General features: G+C 33.5%; 1 protein-coding gene across 4 annotated transcripts; it reads right to left on the bottom strand.

Moving 5' to 3' along the window:
• Nucleotides 1-735: 735 nt before the first annotated feature.
• On the bottom strand, nt 736-6,273 carry LOC116027414 (protein NARROW LEAF 1). Of its 4 annotated transcripts, none has more exons than XM_031269028.1 (7): nt 5,969-6,273; nt 5,382-5,631; nt 4,686-5,171; nt 3,857-4,000; nt 3,515-3,755; nt 1,824-2,324; nt 736-1,511 (listed from the first exon to the last, which is right to left on the bottom strand). In XM_031269028.1, exons 2-7 carry the CDS (start codon nt 5,382-5,384, stop codon nt 1,105-1,107), a joined length of 1,782 nt encoding a protein of 593 aa, XP_031124888.1. In that variant the 5' UTR covers nt 5,385-5,631; nt 5,969-6,273; the 3' UTR covers nt 736-1,104. The 4 variants fall into 4 exon arrangements, with proteins under 4 accessions (XP_031124888.1, XP_031124889.1, XP_031124891.1 ...); XM_031269029.1 differs by having other exon boundaries at nt 4,686-5,168; XM_031269031.1 differs by lacking the exons at nt 5,382-5,631; nt 5,969-6,273 and having other exon boundaries at nt 3,857-3,993; nt 4,686-4,878.
• Nucleotides 6,274-15,837: the final 9,564 nt, after the last annotated feature.

Here is a 15,837-nt window from a genome sequence, read left to right as displayed (position 1 = left end):
ACTTTGGCTTGAAGTTTTTCGGCCAACAGGGAAGTCACCTCATCGGAAGAAATGGAGGCAACTGCCATTGTTACAAGCATGCAGTGGGTTTGGGACAAAGGTATCCGAGATATCGAGATTCAATCGGATGCAAAGAAGGTTGTTGAGTGGATCCGTGCAAGCCCTGTGCTTTAGGTCCCATCAGAGATATTATTGAGGATATTCAAGAGTAGTTGCGGAAAGACGGGCATATCACGACTCGGGCGATCTATAGAGAACAGAATATGGTGACGGACTCTCTTGCAAATCTTGGAACCTTCCAGCAAGGGCCGTGGGAGATGTTTTAAACTAGCCCGTTGAATAGTGAAAGGGTTTATCTCCATGATTTGGCCCGAATCACTAGTGCTCGCAGAGTTCGGGAGAGTAGCTGAACACTCTCCATCGGGTACCCCCATCGAGAACTAAATTCGATATTAATAGATGTGAAATTACAAAACTATTTTAACAAAAGACTCAATTGAATAAAACAACAAAGTCGATAACCAAATTAAACATAAAAAATTTTATCGAGTAAAACCATTATAATCGATGACTAAATTGAATATTAACTCTGATTTAACCCTTTGTTATACTAAACTAATAAAAATATAGGATTAATAAAAGTACACTATCTTAGTATCTTTAAAGATTTTTTTTTATTAGAAGTAAATCCACGAACATATTAAATAGAAAAGGAAAAAAGAAAAGAAGAAAATGTGTAAACTTTGTGGGATATCCTTGCATAAACGGTAAACCAATATAAAAGATTCATAATAATGGCTATACAGAACTGAAGCACAATACAATCAATCGCATTCAGCAGCATAATACTGAATAAAATGTCTGCAATTTCCCTATCAGAGATCATTTACAGACTCTTAATTAAACTGCTGAAATATCATCACATATCACACTCCAATGCAGTTATGGTGGATGCAATATGCATACAGCTACCTACCTACTTTCCTTCCAAATAATGCTTCTCATGCATATTATACATCTTACGCGATTTACAGAAAATAACAGGCGGGACGAGGATGAGAATGCAGTTCCATCTCCAAAAAATTCGGTTGAGAAAATGAGAAATCATGCCTGGGGTTCATTATGCTTCCTTCGTTTCGGCCCAGGTTCCCCCAGCTGCAGAGACACGGAAATTTGATCGTCCCCCATCGCGTTTCTGATCACGCACAGGTTGATCCGTTCGGTGCTTTCCCCTTGTTTCGTCCGGCAAAATAGGGACGTGGCGGAGCCATTCGGAGCGTGCTGGTGCTCGACGCAGGACGCTGACTCACTTTCTCCGCGGGGAATGTGGAATTCTTTGCGCCTGCCCAGATGAAGGTCACCGTCAATGGGAACTTGTTGGATGTTTAGATTAAGCGGCTCGAAATTTACTTCAGCTTTCTCTTTTGAAGGAAATCGCGCAGTGAATGAAGAATTGCCAACGATAGAACCAATTCCACCTTGCGATGCAGCCGTCTGATCTTTTAATGCAGCTATTTTGATCAACGGGAGAAAAATTCAGAAAAAACGAAACAGTTAAATAAGGCAATTAGGCAAACACACGCAGAAATGAAACAGAAGCGTAAACAAGAAATCTACTTAAAGGCGAGATTGGTTAAACAGCCTTAGTTCCAGAAACCAATAATTTTATGAGCCTATAAAGGAATCAAATGTTATCCAAACAAATAAAAAATTAAATACCTTAAAGTACTTTATATTTTAGTTAAAAGATAAGGGATATTAAATTGAAAAGTTCATCAATCATAACCAATCACATCACTAACAAAAGGACGAGGGATACGGACCTTGAAGACCTTCATCGGATGTTATGAGATCGAGTTCCAAGAGATCGAGGAGACGGCCCAAGTCCACTCCACTTGTCCAATTTTCAGGGGGTTGACCAGCTTTCAGTTTTAGTCTCCCTCGATTAGCTGTTCCGCCCCAGATGATTCCAACGGGTTGTGGCTTCTCTCCATTTTTGCGAGTTAAAAGAATGAGACTACCACTATCGCCTTCTAGATCAAACGTCTGTTGGTTCTCACCAACAACAAGGAAGTCGGTGAAGAAACATATTTCTTTTTCATCGTTGTATTCTAGGGCATATGCCATTACGGTCCCGGTAGTCAAACCCGAGCTCCTTCCAACTTTCACCACTTGCCTGCCAATGAGGCTGGCAATGGGAGACTGCAAGTCTATTTTATAGACATCGCCAATTTCGCCTACGCCTCTCACAGACGTAGTTACGTTGGACATGTCAAAATCTTCGGCAAAAGGAATAAAAGCTCCATCTGCTCGAACATATGTTTCTGTGGAACACAAGATTGGAATGGACATGCATGAATATCAAGACCTCACCAGAAAACCTTTTTTTAATGTTAAGTCATCCAGGCCAATGAACTCGGTAAGAATCAAAAAACCCATTCAAATGATTCCAGATGTATTCTAATCTTATTATCCTGAACTAGACAAACTTTTTACGAAGAAATATTTATCCCTTACATAAACTAACTCTAGGCACACAATTCTGGATAAACCTCGTGAAAGGACTGAATATAGTTGTTTTTCAATCACTCCCGCTAGCCACAAATTAGAGGGAAAACAGGAACATTATGTTTATACACAACCCCTTCCTTGGGAAATGCACAAATTAATGGGTTCTAGACCGAACATAAAAATGAACTAGAATATTTACAAGTACCAAAGCAGAACCTTGTACGAGATTCTTCACCCACTTAAAGCCAATTTTGCAGGGTTCATGTATCACCATGGTGAAAAAAATCGCTAGGCGCTCATGTATTTTTTTTATTTTTTAAAAATTTGTTTAAAATTTTTTAATTTTTTTAAGACTAATAATTATAAACTATTTAATACTTTAATAGTTAATACTAAAATATTAACCTAAAAAACATCTAGACCACCGATGATGGTGATACGCTAGGCGGCCGGCCGGCGCCTAGGCAGGATTTTTGCAACACTGTGTATCACAAAGCAGATCGTCTTGAAAAGTTGCAGCTATCTACTCCGGGATTACAGAACTACTCCAAATCTTGAAATTAAGACAGATCAGAAAGTGTTGCTTTCTTATTATGTTCACTAATCAGATAATAAGGTTGGAAGCGATAGATTTTCTATTTAGGATGCGGTGGAAAACAAATCATTTTTCAAAACCTCAAATTAGGCACTTCTACTGAATCTAATTTTGCGGTCCTTTCTAATTATACATTGACACTTCACAATCAAGATTCAAGAGACAACTTCTTAGCAATTGACACGAAGATGGGTAGGGATAGAAAGATCCAACTTTTGGGTGGTTAAAGTTATGAGATTAAGAAGAGAAGAGAAATTAAAGAATGGGCACAGTTAGTAGGGCATTTAACAAATTGGTTCACAAGGGGATTATTGAATGGCATTCCTAAAACTACGACTTTCTCTCCTAAAATAAGGGAGATCCCTTCTATCCCAAAATTTAAAATTTTAACTTTTGGAATTCCTTTACCTGGGTTTTTTCCGGCAAAGATTCCGTACCAAAGATCATCAGTTATAAATGAGGTTGCTCTCTCCACAGCGCCCAAATACACGCTGGGTCCAAGGTTTGGCGGCAAGGGATGAAACATTTTCTGGCTTGGATAATCCAAATTGACAGCAACATGGCGATTAGTAAGAAAACCAACTTGGCGACTTCCCGTCTGGCTTCTTACAATAGCACCCAAGGTTCCATAAGTCTCTTGATTTTCCACCTAGCAGCGTATGCAACGTCAGGTTTATCAAGACAGCAGTTGGGGAATATAAATCAAAACAAATCCCCCGACAGAAGACAATAACTATGCAACGCAATTACCTGGGACCCAGAACCAATGCATGAATCGCTTCCACGCAGGCAATCAGCAAGTTCTGTGTACAATTGTTCCTTTGGTGTTGCTGCAGGTGCACCATAGTATGAGAATTCAACAACGTCAATATCACACCATATGCCCCCTGGTCCCTACTCAAATAAGTATTAAATATACTCAACCCTCAAAGCATACACAAAGGATGGATTATTTCAACTCTTTTTAACACACACAAAATAAAATTCTATATGCATTCTAATGTTATCTAATCTACTGAGGCTAAATCCACATGAAACAGGGGACATCCATATAATATATAGTTAACATTGTTAAGATTCCCACATTGAAAATATAAGTGAAAATATACGGATTTATAAGGCCATGAGTTTTTTTTTTTTTTTTGAATACTACTGACTCTATTACAATGCAGTATCTGTTCATAACTACTTTCTCAACCTATTGAAGCACAAAGAGTCAATATTTGGAGGCTCGAACCCACAACCTCCCATATAAGGGAGCAACTTGGTGCCACTGGACCATAAGGCCATTAGTTAGATTAGCTAATTGATTAGATTCGTATTTAGTGTGGTTTGGCCCATGTTTATAAACTAGTTGAGTGACATTGGCCCAATCTTAGATTATAACATGATATCAGAGCCTTTTCAATCCACTTTGTGTTCACCTGGTGTCTTTGCATTATAACCCAGTTGAGTAATCTTAGCTCAATCTTAGATTATAAGAATGAAAACCTTGATTCATCAGCACTATTTTTAAAAAATGCAATCATGTCATTATAGTAGTATTACAAAAGCAGAGACAGAACCAGATAGCTTGTACCTGAAGAGCAGCTGGTAGACATTGAAGACGACTGAGCCATTGTCTATGGAGTTTTCGGGCAACAAAGACGAGAATAGCAGGTATATCAGTCAAAACGCCCTTCCTGATGCGAAACCCAACCGCAGTGCCAAGACTAAACTGGCGTAACATATTGCTATGAAATGCCCTGATGGTCATAAGTTCAAGCAAGGTTGAAGCTCGCTGCCCCGACGGAAGCCTCCCAAAAGTCTCCGGTAAAACCCCCTTCTGAAGGTTTCCAAAGTAATTCTCTCTGTCCTCGGCAACATCCAACCTGCTGGGCCACGAAAAGTAAGCTGCATTGCTCTCATAGAGTTGACCACCCGAGGCAAAAATTTGTAGCGGTGGAGAGCTTGATGAAGACATGTTCAGCTGATTGCAACAATTTCTCTCCAGATCCAACAATGTTTCCTCTGATTGCTTAGATCTAGAGTTGAACCTCAAATCAATCCCCGCCCTGTCCATCTTCTAGAAGCAACAGAAACTTTATGTTAGAACAACAAAACACAATATCATTCCTTCTATAGCTCGGGATTTTACTTTTTAAAACAATAACACCACTCATAAATCATAATAATGCTTGACAGAGAAAATTACATCCTATAAATGATCCACAAAAACCAATCCTGAACATCATAACACAATGAAGATAGATTACACAATATAATTGGTTCTCACCATATGCAATCAAGAAGATGCACCAGGAATTCACAGAAACAGAACTTCTGGTCTCCATTCAGAAAAATTGGAGCCTTTAACCATTGCTAAGAATCCAAGAAACATAGTTGAACAAAAGCAGCAATGTCCAAGAACCAATAAATATAGCTCCTTCAGGGGAGATTCAAGTGAGAAAAATGTGCACTGGCAAATGAATGGGGCCCCGGATTGGACAAACTACAAATGAAGGTATGCCCAAGTACTGGATATTCTGAAATAAAAAAGACAAGAAAGGCAACTGTTATACAAATCAATATAGATATATAAAAATAAAGATAAAACAAGAGAGCAATTCAGAGGCTGTCACAGTTTAAAGTTTAAACACATACATAAATTATAAATAACACTCCGTACATAACCAGCAAAACTATGAACTGAACAAAACCCAAATTAGAAATCAGAGAATTAAGAACTCTAAAAAGCTCACCAGTCAGCAATGGAGTTCAATCCCATCATACCCACACTAGCAATACTACGAACTATGCAAAATTCATAACCCAAATCCCATAAAAATTGAATCTTTGAACAAAATTCAGCGGAAAACTCACCAGTCGGCAATGGAGTTGTTGAGAGCCCCCCAGAGATTTTCATGCCCTAAGCAGGCAGGGATGGAGCTGTCAAGAAGACCCATTTGATCAATCAGTGAAAAATGGGTCTCTCGATCGTTAGGCCCATTATTGGCGGTCGGCAGTGAATCAAGAAACAGCCATTTTATATATGATTAAAAAAGTTTCTGTTAAGGATTTTGCCAGTGGTCTATTCTCCGGATCTTCTATAGTAGTTTCATAATAATAAAATAATTTCTTCTATAATTAATTGCGTTTTCTATGTCTAATTTTCTTTTTTCTTTCCCCCTTTTGGTCTCACTTTCCAGTCTCGGCCCCTCATATTTGTCACTCAGAAATCAGAATATGAGTGAGTGATAACTACTGCACCCACATAATAACCTTTTGATATGAGCACTTAGCTCAAAGGTTCGAAATGGTAAAATTTGAAGTTAAATTTTTTAAAAAATATTTTAATTTAATTAAAATGTAGATAGGATTATGCATTTAATATTTATTCTAGACAAGCGGAGTAGTGACAAAAAATTATTATTTTTGGATTGGTAAATTGTGAAGAGTTGTGGGTCCAATCATTTAATTTGTGAGGTGATAAGGTGATTGACTTTTCTACTCTGATGCATTGCCAGCTTTTTTGTCGATATTTGTATCACTGTTTTTAAATTTATGCTGACCGTGATTGTTCAATGTTCATTAAGATTTTGTACTTGAAAATTTTGATATCCCAAAGTTTTTAGATGGATAAACAGGTTAAGAAAATATGCACAGATAAATATTTCATTGTAATAGAATTAGAGCATCCTTAGGCCTTCACCATCAGTGAAAATTGGCACAAGATTTTAGGCCTCAAAACTAGTGCTTGGGTTTAATACAAATGGGAAGAATGAAAATTTGGCCAACTTTTTCTCCTGCAAGTGTAAAAATTTTATCAGAAATTAATGGGGCCCACCTGACATTTCGATTTGCGCCTCACATGCGTGAGGCGCAAATCATGCGCCCAGGCTGGCGCGTGCACTACACGCGCCCGCCTGGGCGCGTTATATTTTTTTTTTTTAGTTTTTTAATTTTTTTTGGTCAGCTTTGTTTTGGGTTTTTTATTTTTTCTTATTCCACCTCATTTTTTCTTTCCTAATCACACTTACAAAACCTCCTCAAAATCTACACCAAAGTTTATACTATTGGAGAAGGCCTTAGTAGTGGAGTTATTTCGCGGTTTTTAAGGAGTTTTTGTAAGTGTGATTATGAAAGAGAAAATGGGATAGAAGAAAAAAAATTAAAACAAATCAAATTAGAAAAAAAATATTGAAAGTTGTCATGCGCGTGCACTGACGCGCCCACTGCACACATGCGTATTGCGATGATCCAAGGACTGGTTACTGTTCCAAGCACCCTTCTCTTGCAGATGCTCCCAATGCTTCTCTCTCCTCCATGTCATATAATGTTGTGCTAATATCTCCAAAAAAACCATTGATATTATAGTGTGCTAAAAATTTTAGAGTGTGAGTAATAGTATACTTTTTTTGGGAGTACTAAATTAGGAATAAAATAGTTATTACTTATATGAGAAAATGTAATATTTATGAAGAAAAATGTAATATTTTTACATTTTGATATAAAAATATCACATTTTTCATCAAAAGTATTACATTTTCCTTTATAAGTGTAGCATTACTTCTAAAGAAATACTTTTACATTAAAATATTACATTAAAATATAATAGTATTACATTTTTCTTCAAAAGCATTATGTTTTTTCCTATAAGTAACAAATATTTTATTCCTGAGTTAATATCACATTTGCTAGTATAAGTATTACATTTGCATATTGACTCTACTCAATCCAACCCGTCTCACGGATAAAGATTTGTTGGGCTGTCTCTCACAAGTGTGATTCAATTTGTATATATTGTGAGAATTATACTCCATAGAAGTATGTACGTCTATTATTTTTCTTTTGTAAAATATTTTCATCATTTCAATCAAAATAAAATATTATGTGTACAATGTGTACTAAACACATTTACAAAGAATGGAGTGGTTTGTAAAAGGGGAGAAGAAAATAATGGAGAGATTTGTGAATGAAGAGAAGAAAAAGGTTGTAGTCTTTGTGGGTAATTATTGTTGAAATAAAATGGATCAATAAAGCAAAGCAAGATAAAATATTACGAGTATTTGAAATATAAACTAAACCTGCTAAAAAAAGTTGATAAAATATAAATGAACAAATACTACTGCTACCACCATCGCCATCACACCACCACAATCATTTATTATTATTATTATTATTATTATTATTAATGTTGTTATATTCTAAACAAAACAATTAAAATGTCTAATTATACAATTCTGTTCATTTTATGGAAAAAAAAATATCTGTTTATTTTTTGAAAAATGAACCAAATACACTAAAAAAAATTTCTAAAATATAGCAAAACGCTGGAAATGAAAATGACTCATATATTTTCTAAAAAAAAAAACATTTTTCAAAAACCATTTTTCATTGTTTCCAAACTCACCCTAACTCACGCTCATATTCTTCAAACTTGCTCACATTCTTCAATTCACTAGTATTCAAAGAATGACAAAGTATGATTAACCATTCAATTTGGGTCAAAAAGTGAAGCAATGAGTCAATGACCCTTTACACCACTCTCTTTTTATCTCATTTTACACTTCTAGTTTAATTAATAGTGATTGATCTGGTCCTTAACGGTTGTGTTAACCTCGTTAGTCAATTTAGATCTTGGACTATTACTTTTGTTCAAAGGTCTGCTAGCTAGCTTGTCCATGTTCTTATTGAGACGGTTGGTGATCAATCTAGTCCTATGTATTGGGATTCGTCTACCACTATATCCCTTCGTGCATTTTGCATCTTCTTTATTAATATATTTCTTTGATTACTTTAAAAAAAAAAAAAAAGAACGTAAATTTTAGCTTTAGTCTTTCATAATAATGATATCTCCACATTTAATTATTGTATCAGTTTAATTGAACCACTTTACATTGATTTCAAATTTTTTGCTATACTTAGAACTAGGAAGTAAACCTAGCAACAAGAAAATAAAAATAAAACTACAAATGGCATGACTAAATTTGGCAAAAAAAATATTGAAACAAAAAAAATCTCAAATTTAACAAGTATGACTACATGTGCCGTACATGCAGTCAAAAACTAAAATTGAAATTAACTCTAGCTTAGGATGTATTAATATATAAAATTTATATATTTAAAAACTATGTTCAAAGTATTTCAATTCTAAACACAGAAAAAAATGACATTTAAAATGTATTTTAAAAACCAAAGAAAAAAAGAACCATTAGTTTATATAATTGATTATAAACAACATAAAATACGATAAAGAAAGCATTATATGTTGAGGACAACCCACACAAATTGGTCAGACGACAATTAGTTTGATAATCACGTATAATGTTTCAAGTTCGACTCTTTATAGAAGTTGGTGATTAACTTTTTTGGATTGAGACAGTTAACTATGACCAACCCTATCCATTTTACTTATACTTTAATTTTAACATAACTATAAAATTATTATTTCAGTAATAGACCCCAATTAGTGAAAGATTATTACTAGAGTATGAAACATTTTTCATTAGCAATAGCATTGATAGAAAAGTGGAGGGTAAAAACAGGCCCCATACTTATTTGCTCCCCCAAAGGTTGCACTACACAATCATTCATCAAGTAATTCATTTACCACTTGTCAGCATTTGGGGGTGGGGGCCTTATCTGTACTCTTTCATATGTATGCTCTCAAAATGCCATCTATCTTGTTGATATTTTTCATTTCTGCGCTGTGATGACAAGAAATTGGTCACCCAATATTGCATTCTGGACCTTTTTGATCATGCCAAGGAAAAGGCAAAAGAGCTGCATTATGATATTTTCTTAAATCAATGGATGTAACCACACCTTTTTAGTTTATGGTGGTAAGTACCATTGTACCATACAAGTTGCAGCTTTAATTTGTTTGTATTTTTCTTGAAATTCTTCTAACATGTTATGATGGAACCCATTTCTTCTTATTTGATGGGGTTATATGGGCAAGCATGTTTGTTTTCCTCACCATAATGGGCTCCCTAGCTGACATTTTAAGTGTTTAATTTGACGACCCTCTAAAGCGTCTAACAATCTCATCTCTCAACAGTAACTCTAGGAGCGTCATATATCACCAAATCCAATCAGTACGTCTCACTCAACTCAATATAAATGTGGCACGACCAACCTGATCGATCACCTAGTGTTTTGACCACATGCTATCCAATGACGAATTCTTGTCATATATCCCAAGGGGTATATCCTATAAAGGGTAGCACACAACTAGTGTGAGGATGTCAGATGTTGTTCAATGACGAATTCTGTCATATGTCCCAAGGAGTATCATATCCTATAAAGGCTACCGAACACCTCATTAGAAGAGACATTTAAACGTGGGATTTTCTTAGTATTAGGTTTCCGACCTAGGCACCTAGCTTAGAAGCGTTGTAAGTATACTAAGAAAATCATTCATCAATATAATCTTTTTATTTACTAGCTTTTGTATTACTCATAGCATAATCCACCCTCATCATATAACACATAACATAAAATTTCAGACCTAAAATCTCAACTATGACAATGAACCTTGATATCAACTCAGCCACTGCACATAAGTTTCGACAATGCAATAAATGCTAATTGATGACAAAATAAATATTAATTAAAACACATAACAAACGTGAGCCAAAGTCAACAACATCATTACACATGTACCTAATAAGAAGAAAATTAAAGATTGTAGTGATGCTATTGGCACATGCAATGAATTGTAAATGACTAAATCCTGCACAAATGGCATTAATAATTTTCACATCATTCAGCATGTTATCAATGGTGGAGGGGGAGGAAATTGAAGGAAAGTAGTGGTAATGGGAAAAGCCATTATGCTATATTTCGAGGCTTTTCCCCCTTGTCCCCCTCTACCTTGCTCTCATTTTGTCTCAGCATATGCTTAGCAGGTAGACCAAGGTGGTAACCTGGGGAGCTTGAATGACAATAGACTCATTCATCCTTAACTGTAAGTGTACAAATGATACACATTTGGACCACTTTTAATTGGCTTAATTATTAGTCAAAAACCTTAGTTTAAGTTTAATAGGTTGTTATATTGAGTCAACTGTATCAGCACTAGATCAGTTCTCTGTCTGCTCTGGATCTGTGTTCTGCCTGTATTTGATTAATTCAAATTAAATCAAGTCATATTGATCCACGATTTATGGGTGATCTACTCTACTGGACAGAGCTTGATTTGTGGGATTAACAGCAGCAGCTGGAGTTAAGGTTAATTGGTTGGTTCATTAGCTATATAAAGAGTTCTAGGACTTGGGTTTCATTACTCACTTTATTACTATAATATTTCAGAGATTGCGTGAGAACTATATGCAGGTTTCTTCTACTGTTTTAAGTGTTATTATCAGCTTGGAAGCATATTTGATGGTTTGGCCGTGTTGGTGAACTTTGATGAATCGCACAGTGTCAGCTTGAAGATGATGAAGGCTTAGCTAGGAGTACTTTTTGTAACCATTAGTGTAGGATGGTTGTTGTGTGACTCAGCTCCTTGTAACCATTTGTGATCATCTAGTGGATTGGGTTGACCTGAAGTGCCCGCAGACGTAGGAGTGGAGCTTCGAACTGCGTAAACAATTATGGTGTTTGGTTCTATTTTTATTGTTTTATTGTTTTTTTTTTGTTTTATTTATCTGTTTCTAAGTAATTAATGTTTTTAGATAAATAATTCTCTTTAAAATAAAGTAGGAACCTTAAGCTTATATTGTACATTCAAGACTCACAATACAATTTCATTAACTAAAGGTCAAGGGTTCGATTCTCAATATTAGGTATGAAACAGTCTTAAATCTTGAAGCCAGTTTTTCTATTCACGGTACACGAAAAAAGAGGTAGAAAAATTGAAGAGGTTTTGTGTGTTCTCCCCTCACAGCTCTGTCATATCACCTTATCCCAACGCAGTGCAATGCAAGCAGCATTTAATTGCCACTGTCTTTTCATTATCGTTATGTATCTTTCAATCATCAAATCATCATCCCTGTGGCCTGCCTGCCTGTGCTTCCCAACAGACGTGTAATGCCACATAAATATTGCCAAATGTATTGGGTGCACTGTTGCTTATATATATATGCTTATTATAAATTTAATAAATGACACTCTTATCGTTTTCTCCTCATAATATTGTAACAGTAGAGGCTGTATTGTAGGTCACAGTGTCCTTAATACAAACATATATTCACCGCTAGGTCTACCCTATACATGTCTCCCAATAGAATTATTGACCATATACCCAATAATTAACATGAAAGTTTAATTTTAACAAATCGATGTGATAATTTGTTGAATGAGTAATATTTAATTTTTACTTATCTTGATAGGGTGAAAAGGAGGTGTTTGGTAAATGATGAATCCGTCAATTTTTGCCAGATTTAATTGATTTTACAATATAAAGTTATTCACACTATGCTAAAAGAGTGTTTGTGCTCAATTTGATTGGTTAAGTTTATATGTGAACTTTATAAAATATATTGTAATTTATGTGCCTAAAAAATACACATATAATATGATATAAAGATATGCAATAAGCAAATGTATAGCATCTGTGTTTAACTGAGTTATCATAATTTATATATTCTCAGATGCTTTATCAGACTAGGGCATATGTGACCCTTGAGGTTGAGGATTCAATCTTTTGGGAAGAAAGATATGCATGTCATATTGTAAGAGTTTGCATGCAATATTCATTACTCATATTTTGAATATATTCAAGCATATACACTAGCTAGGCAAGTAAAGATGTAGACATGTAGTAATTCGATCATAATTAATATGCATGCTAACGCCTTATCTACCAAATATATAAAAATATTTTGTAAAAAAAAGTCATTTTGATTCTCTTAAATATGCTAATAATTAAATTCAAATGTTTCAAACGAGAATCAAAACATACAAAAGGAAAAGTGATCTAAACCTTATTAATTAGTGATCATCTTCATCATCAAAAGAGAAGAGTACGCCTATTCGGGTTAAATTTGAAATAATCTTATAATGATAAAGATACAGGATGTTGTATTTTTAAAAAATCAAAAACAAAAAAAGAAAGAAAGGAGTATGTCCGTCTAATTTTTGAGAGGGGCAAATTATGCTATGGACCCGGGTCCACCTTATAAGATGGACCCAAATCCATGTTCACAATTTAAAAACTCTATTTTCACAATTTTTTAATTCTATGTTCACAAATTTAGAATTCTATATTCACAATTTTAAATCTCAATATACAAAATTATATTACTCAATATTTACAATTTTTGAACTATATATTCACAATTTTGTTATGTAGATTCAAAAATTGTGTTATACTATTGAATATAGAATTCTGAAATTGTGAACATAGAGTTCAAAAATTGTGAACATAAAATTAAAAAACTGTGAATATAGAGTACTAAAATTGTGAACATAAAATTCTAAAATTATGAAGATTATGAACATAAAATTCTATAATTATTCAGATTACATGGACTCCATAATTAGTATAATAATTAAGAATAATATATACTCTTTAATTACCATTAGTAATCATAATAAAATAACCTCATTCTTATTAGAATTAATGATAAATTTTTCTTCCCATATAAGAAATTAAACATACACATATTACGGTGGGTAATTAAAAGAAAATAAGCATACTATACACATATTACGTCCATAGTTAAAGGATATTAAATATAAACATATTAAGCCCATATTACCAACTTATATTTAATACTTTAACCTTACTATAATAATTAAACATACAGATCTTCATTTGATTATAGTAAATTTTTATTATTTAAAATAATTCAATTAACCACGCTCTTCCTTCTAATTTTTTTAGACTTTTCCTATTATAAATTTTAAGTAATCAAATTCAACACTAATATACCAATCTTATAATTTCAAATAAATATATATACTTTCAAATATTAAAATTGCTTATAATTTCATCATTAATTTTATTATTTAAATATATAATAAAAAAATGTATCCGTGCATCGCACAGGTAAGTTACTAGTAATATTAAAATTGTGAACTTAAACCTGGGTCCATGGCACAACAATTGTTCTACAGGGGTATGGAGTTAAAAACATTGTGAGTGCTTTGTTAAGCAATGGGCTAATTGGGAAGTTGGGCCCAAGATGTGATATTTGTAATACTCTTCTCCCACAAAAATTTTTAATACTCATATATATGACTGCATGAACATCACTAAATATGTGATTAAATATCTATCTACTAATATAGTAAATAAATATAATAAGAGCCAATGTTAGTAGAGTTATAACAGAAATAGAAATTATGTTGGTCTAAAGTTATTATGTGATAATTTGTACATTTTGATTTATTATTTATACAATGATAAGAAATTTCTAGAGTTACCATCTTTTACTTTTTTACTTTTCCATTTATATAAAAACTTTAGTAATAGAATATTTCGTTAACTATTTATTATTGTTAACTTACTAATTGTAAAATATTTCTGACTTTTTTTTTTTTTTTTTTACAACAGAAAATTCACTAATTTAGATCAGAACAAAGTACATTTGAAAGAAAGGAAGGAGGGGAGACATCCATTCTTTACGACCAACTATGAATAAACCTTCCCTGGCCTAACAAATAAATGAGCAGCTCTATTCGTAGACTGTTTAGCAAAAACAAAGCTAACATTTAAGGGTGAGCAAAAATCGTCCAACCCGACATAATTGACCAACCCACTACCTGATACAGTGAGAACCGATTCAGTCCGATCCGAATTCCTCAAAACTGACCCAAGAAAGCTGTTACGCCAGTTTTGTGTATTCGGGTACGGTAACCCTAATAGAATAATTAAATATTGATAGAGTACAGTAATATAAAATTTTAAATTTAATTTAGATTTTTCATAAACAACTATTTATATATAGATTTTATGGAAGATAGCACTTTTATTCTATCATTTTTCTTTAGCTATAAATCTAATTCATCATCTCTTTTAATTTTAACAAATTTAATCCAATCCTGTAATAATTAAATATAATTTATAAATTCAGTTCATCGAGTAACTAATACAACAACCATTTGAAACTTGGGATTGTATTAGGTACTCATTAGTATAATACACTATATGTGTATATTTGTATGAACGTACATGCACTTAATGTATAATATCACAACAATAAATGGCCCTTAAGGAGCATACAACATAAGTATGAGCGTTTAGCATAATTTGTGTATGTGTGCTATCTGTCTAATATATGGTTATAATACAGTGATTTGTCTTTGAACGCAAATGTTTGAACTTTTGTTAAGTACAATTTTTTTTAAAGTTCAAATGCAAAAATGTAATAAAATTACTGAACTCAAAAAATAAAATTTACTATAGAACAAGTAAATTTTATGTAATTATACGAAAATGACATGTATTGTCCAAATTAATTTCAAGTTACCTAATTTACGTGCAGTGGCGGTTATTTAATTATACTTTTTAAAAGTATTTAGTGATTTAATTATATTTTCGTTGTAATTCAATAGCCAATTTAATCATTTTTTCTATTTTGGTTTTAAAATTTTTTTTATATTATCCACAACTTGGATTGGACCAAAATATTAACGGACTGGAATTCTGCTTTGGAGAATTGGATTCGATCTGTGCATTACCTTTTATTTTGATTTTGATGAATATTTATGCATATATAATGTTCATATTGTCCCTCCCCCCCCCCCCCCCCCCCCCCATTTTTTTTTTTCTTTCCAGGAAGGTTTGATTTCACTGAAGA

Source organism: Ipomoea triloba, chromosome 8, assembly GCF_003576645.1.
Source record: "Ipomoea triloba cultivar NCNSP0323 chromosome 8, ASM357664v1".
Classification (NCBI taxonomy): domain Eukaryota; kingdom Viridiplantae; phylum Streptophyta; class Magnoliopsida; order Solanales; family Convolvulaceae; genus Ipomoea; species Ipomoea triloba.
This window is presented reverse-complemented; position numbering and strand designations above follow the sequence as displayed.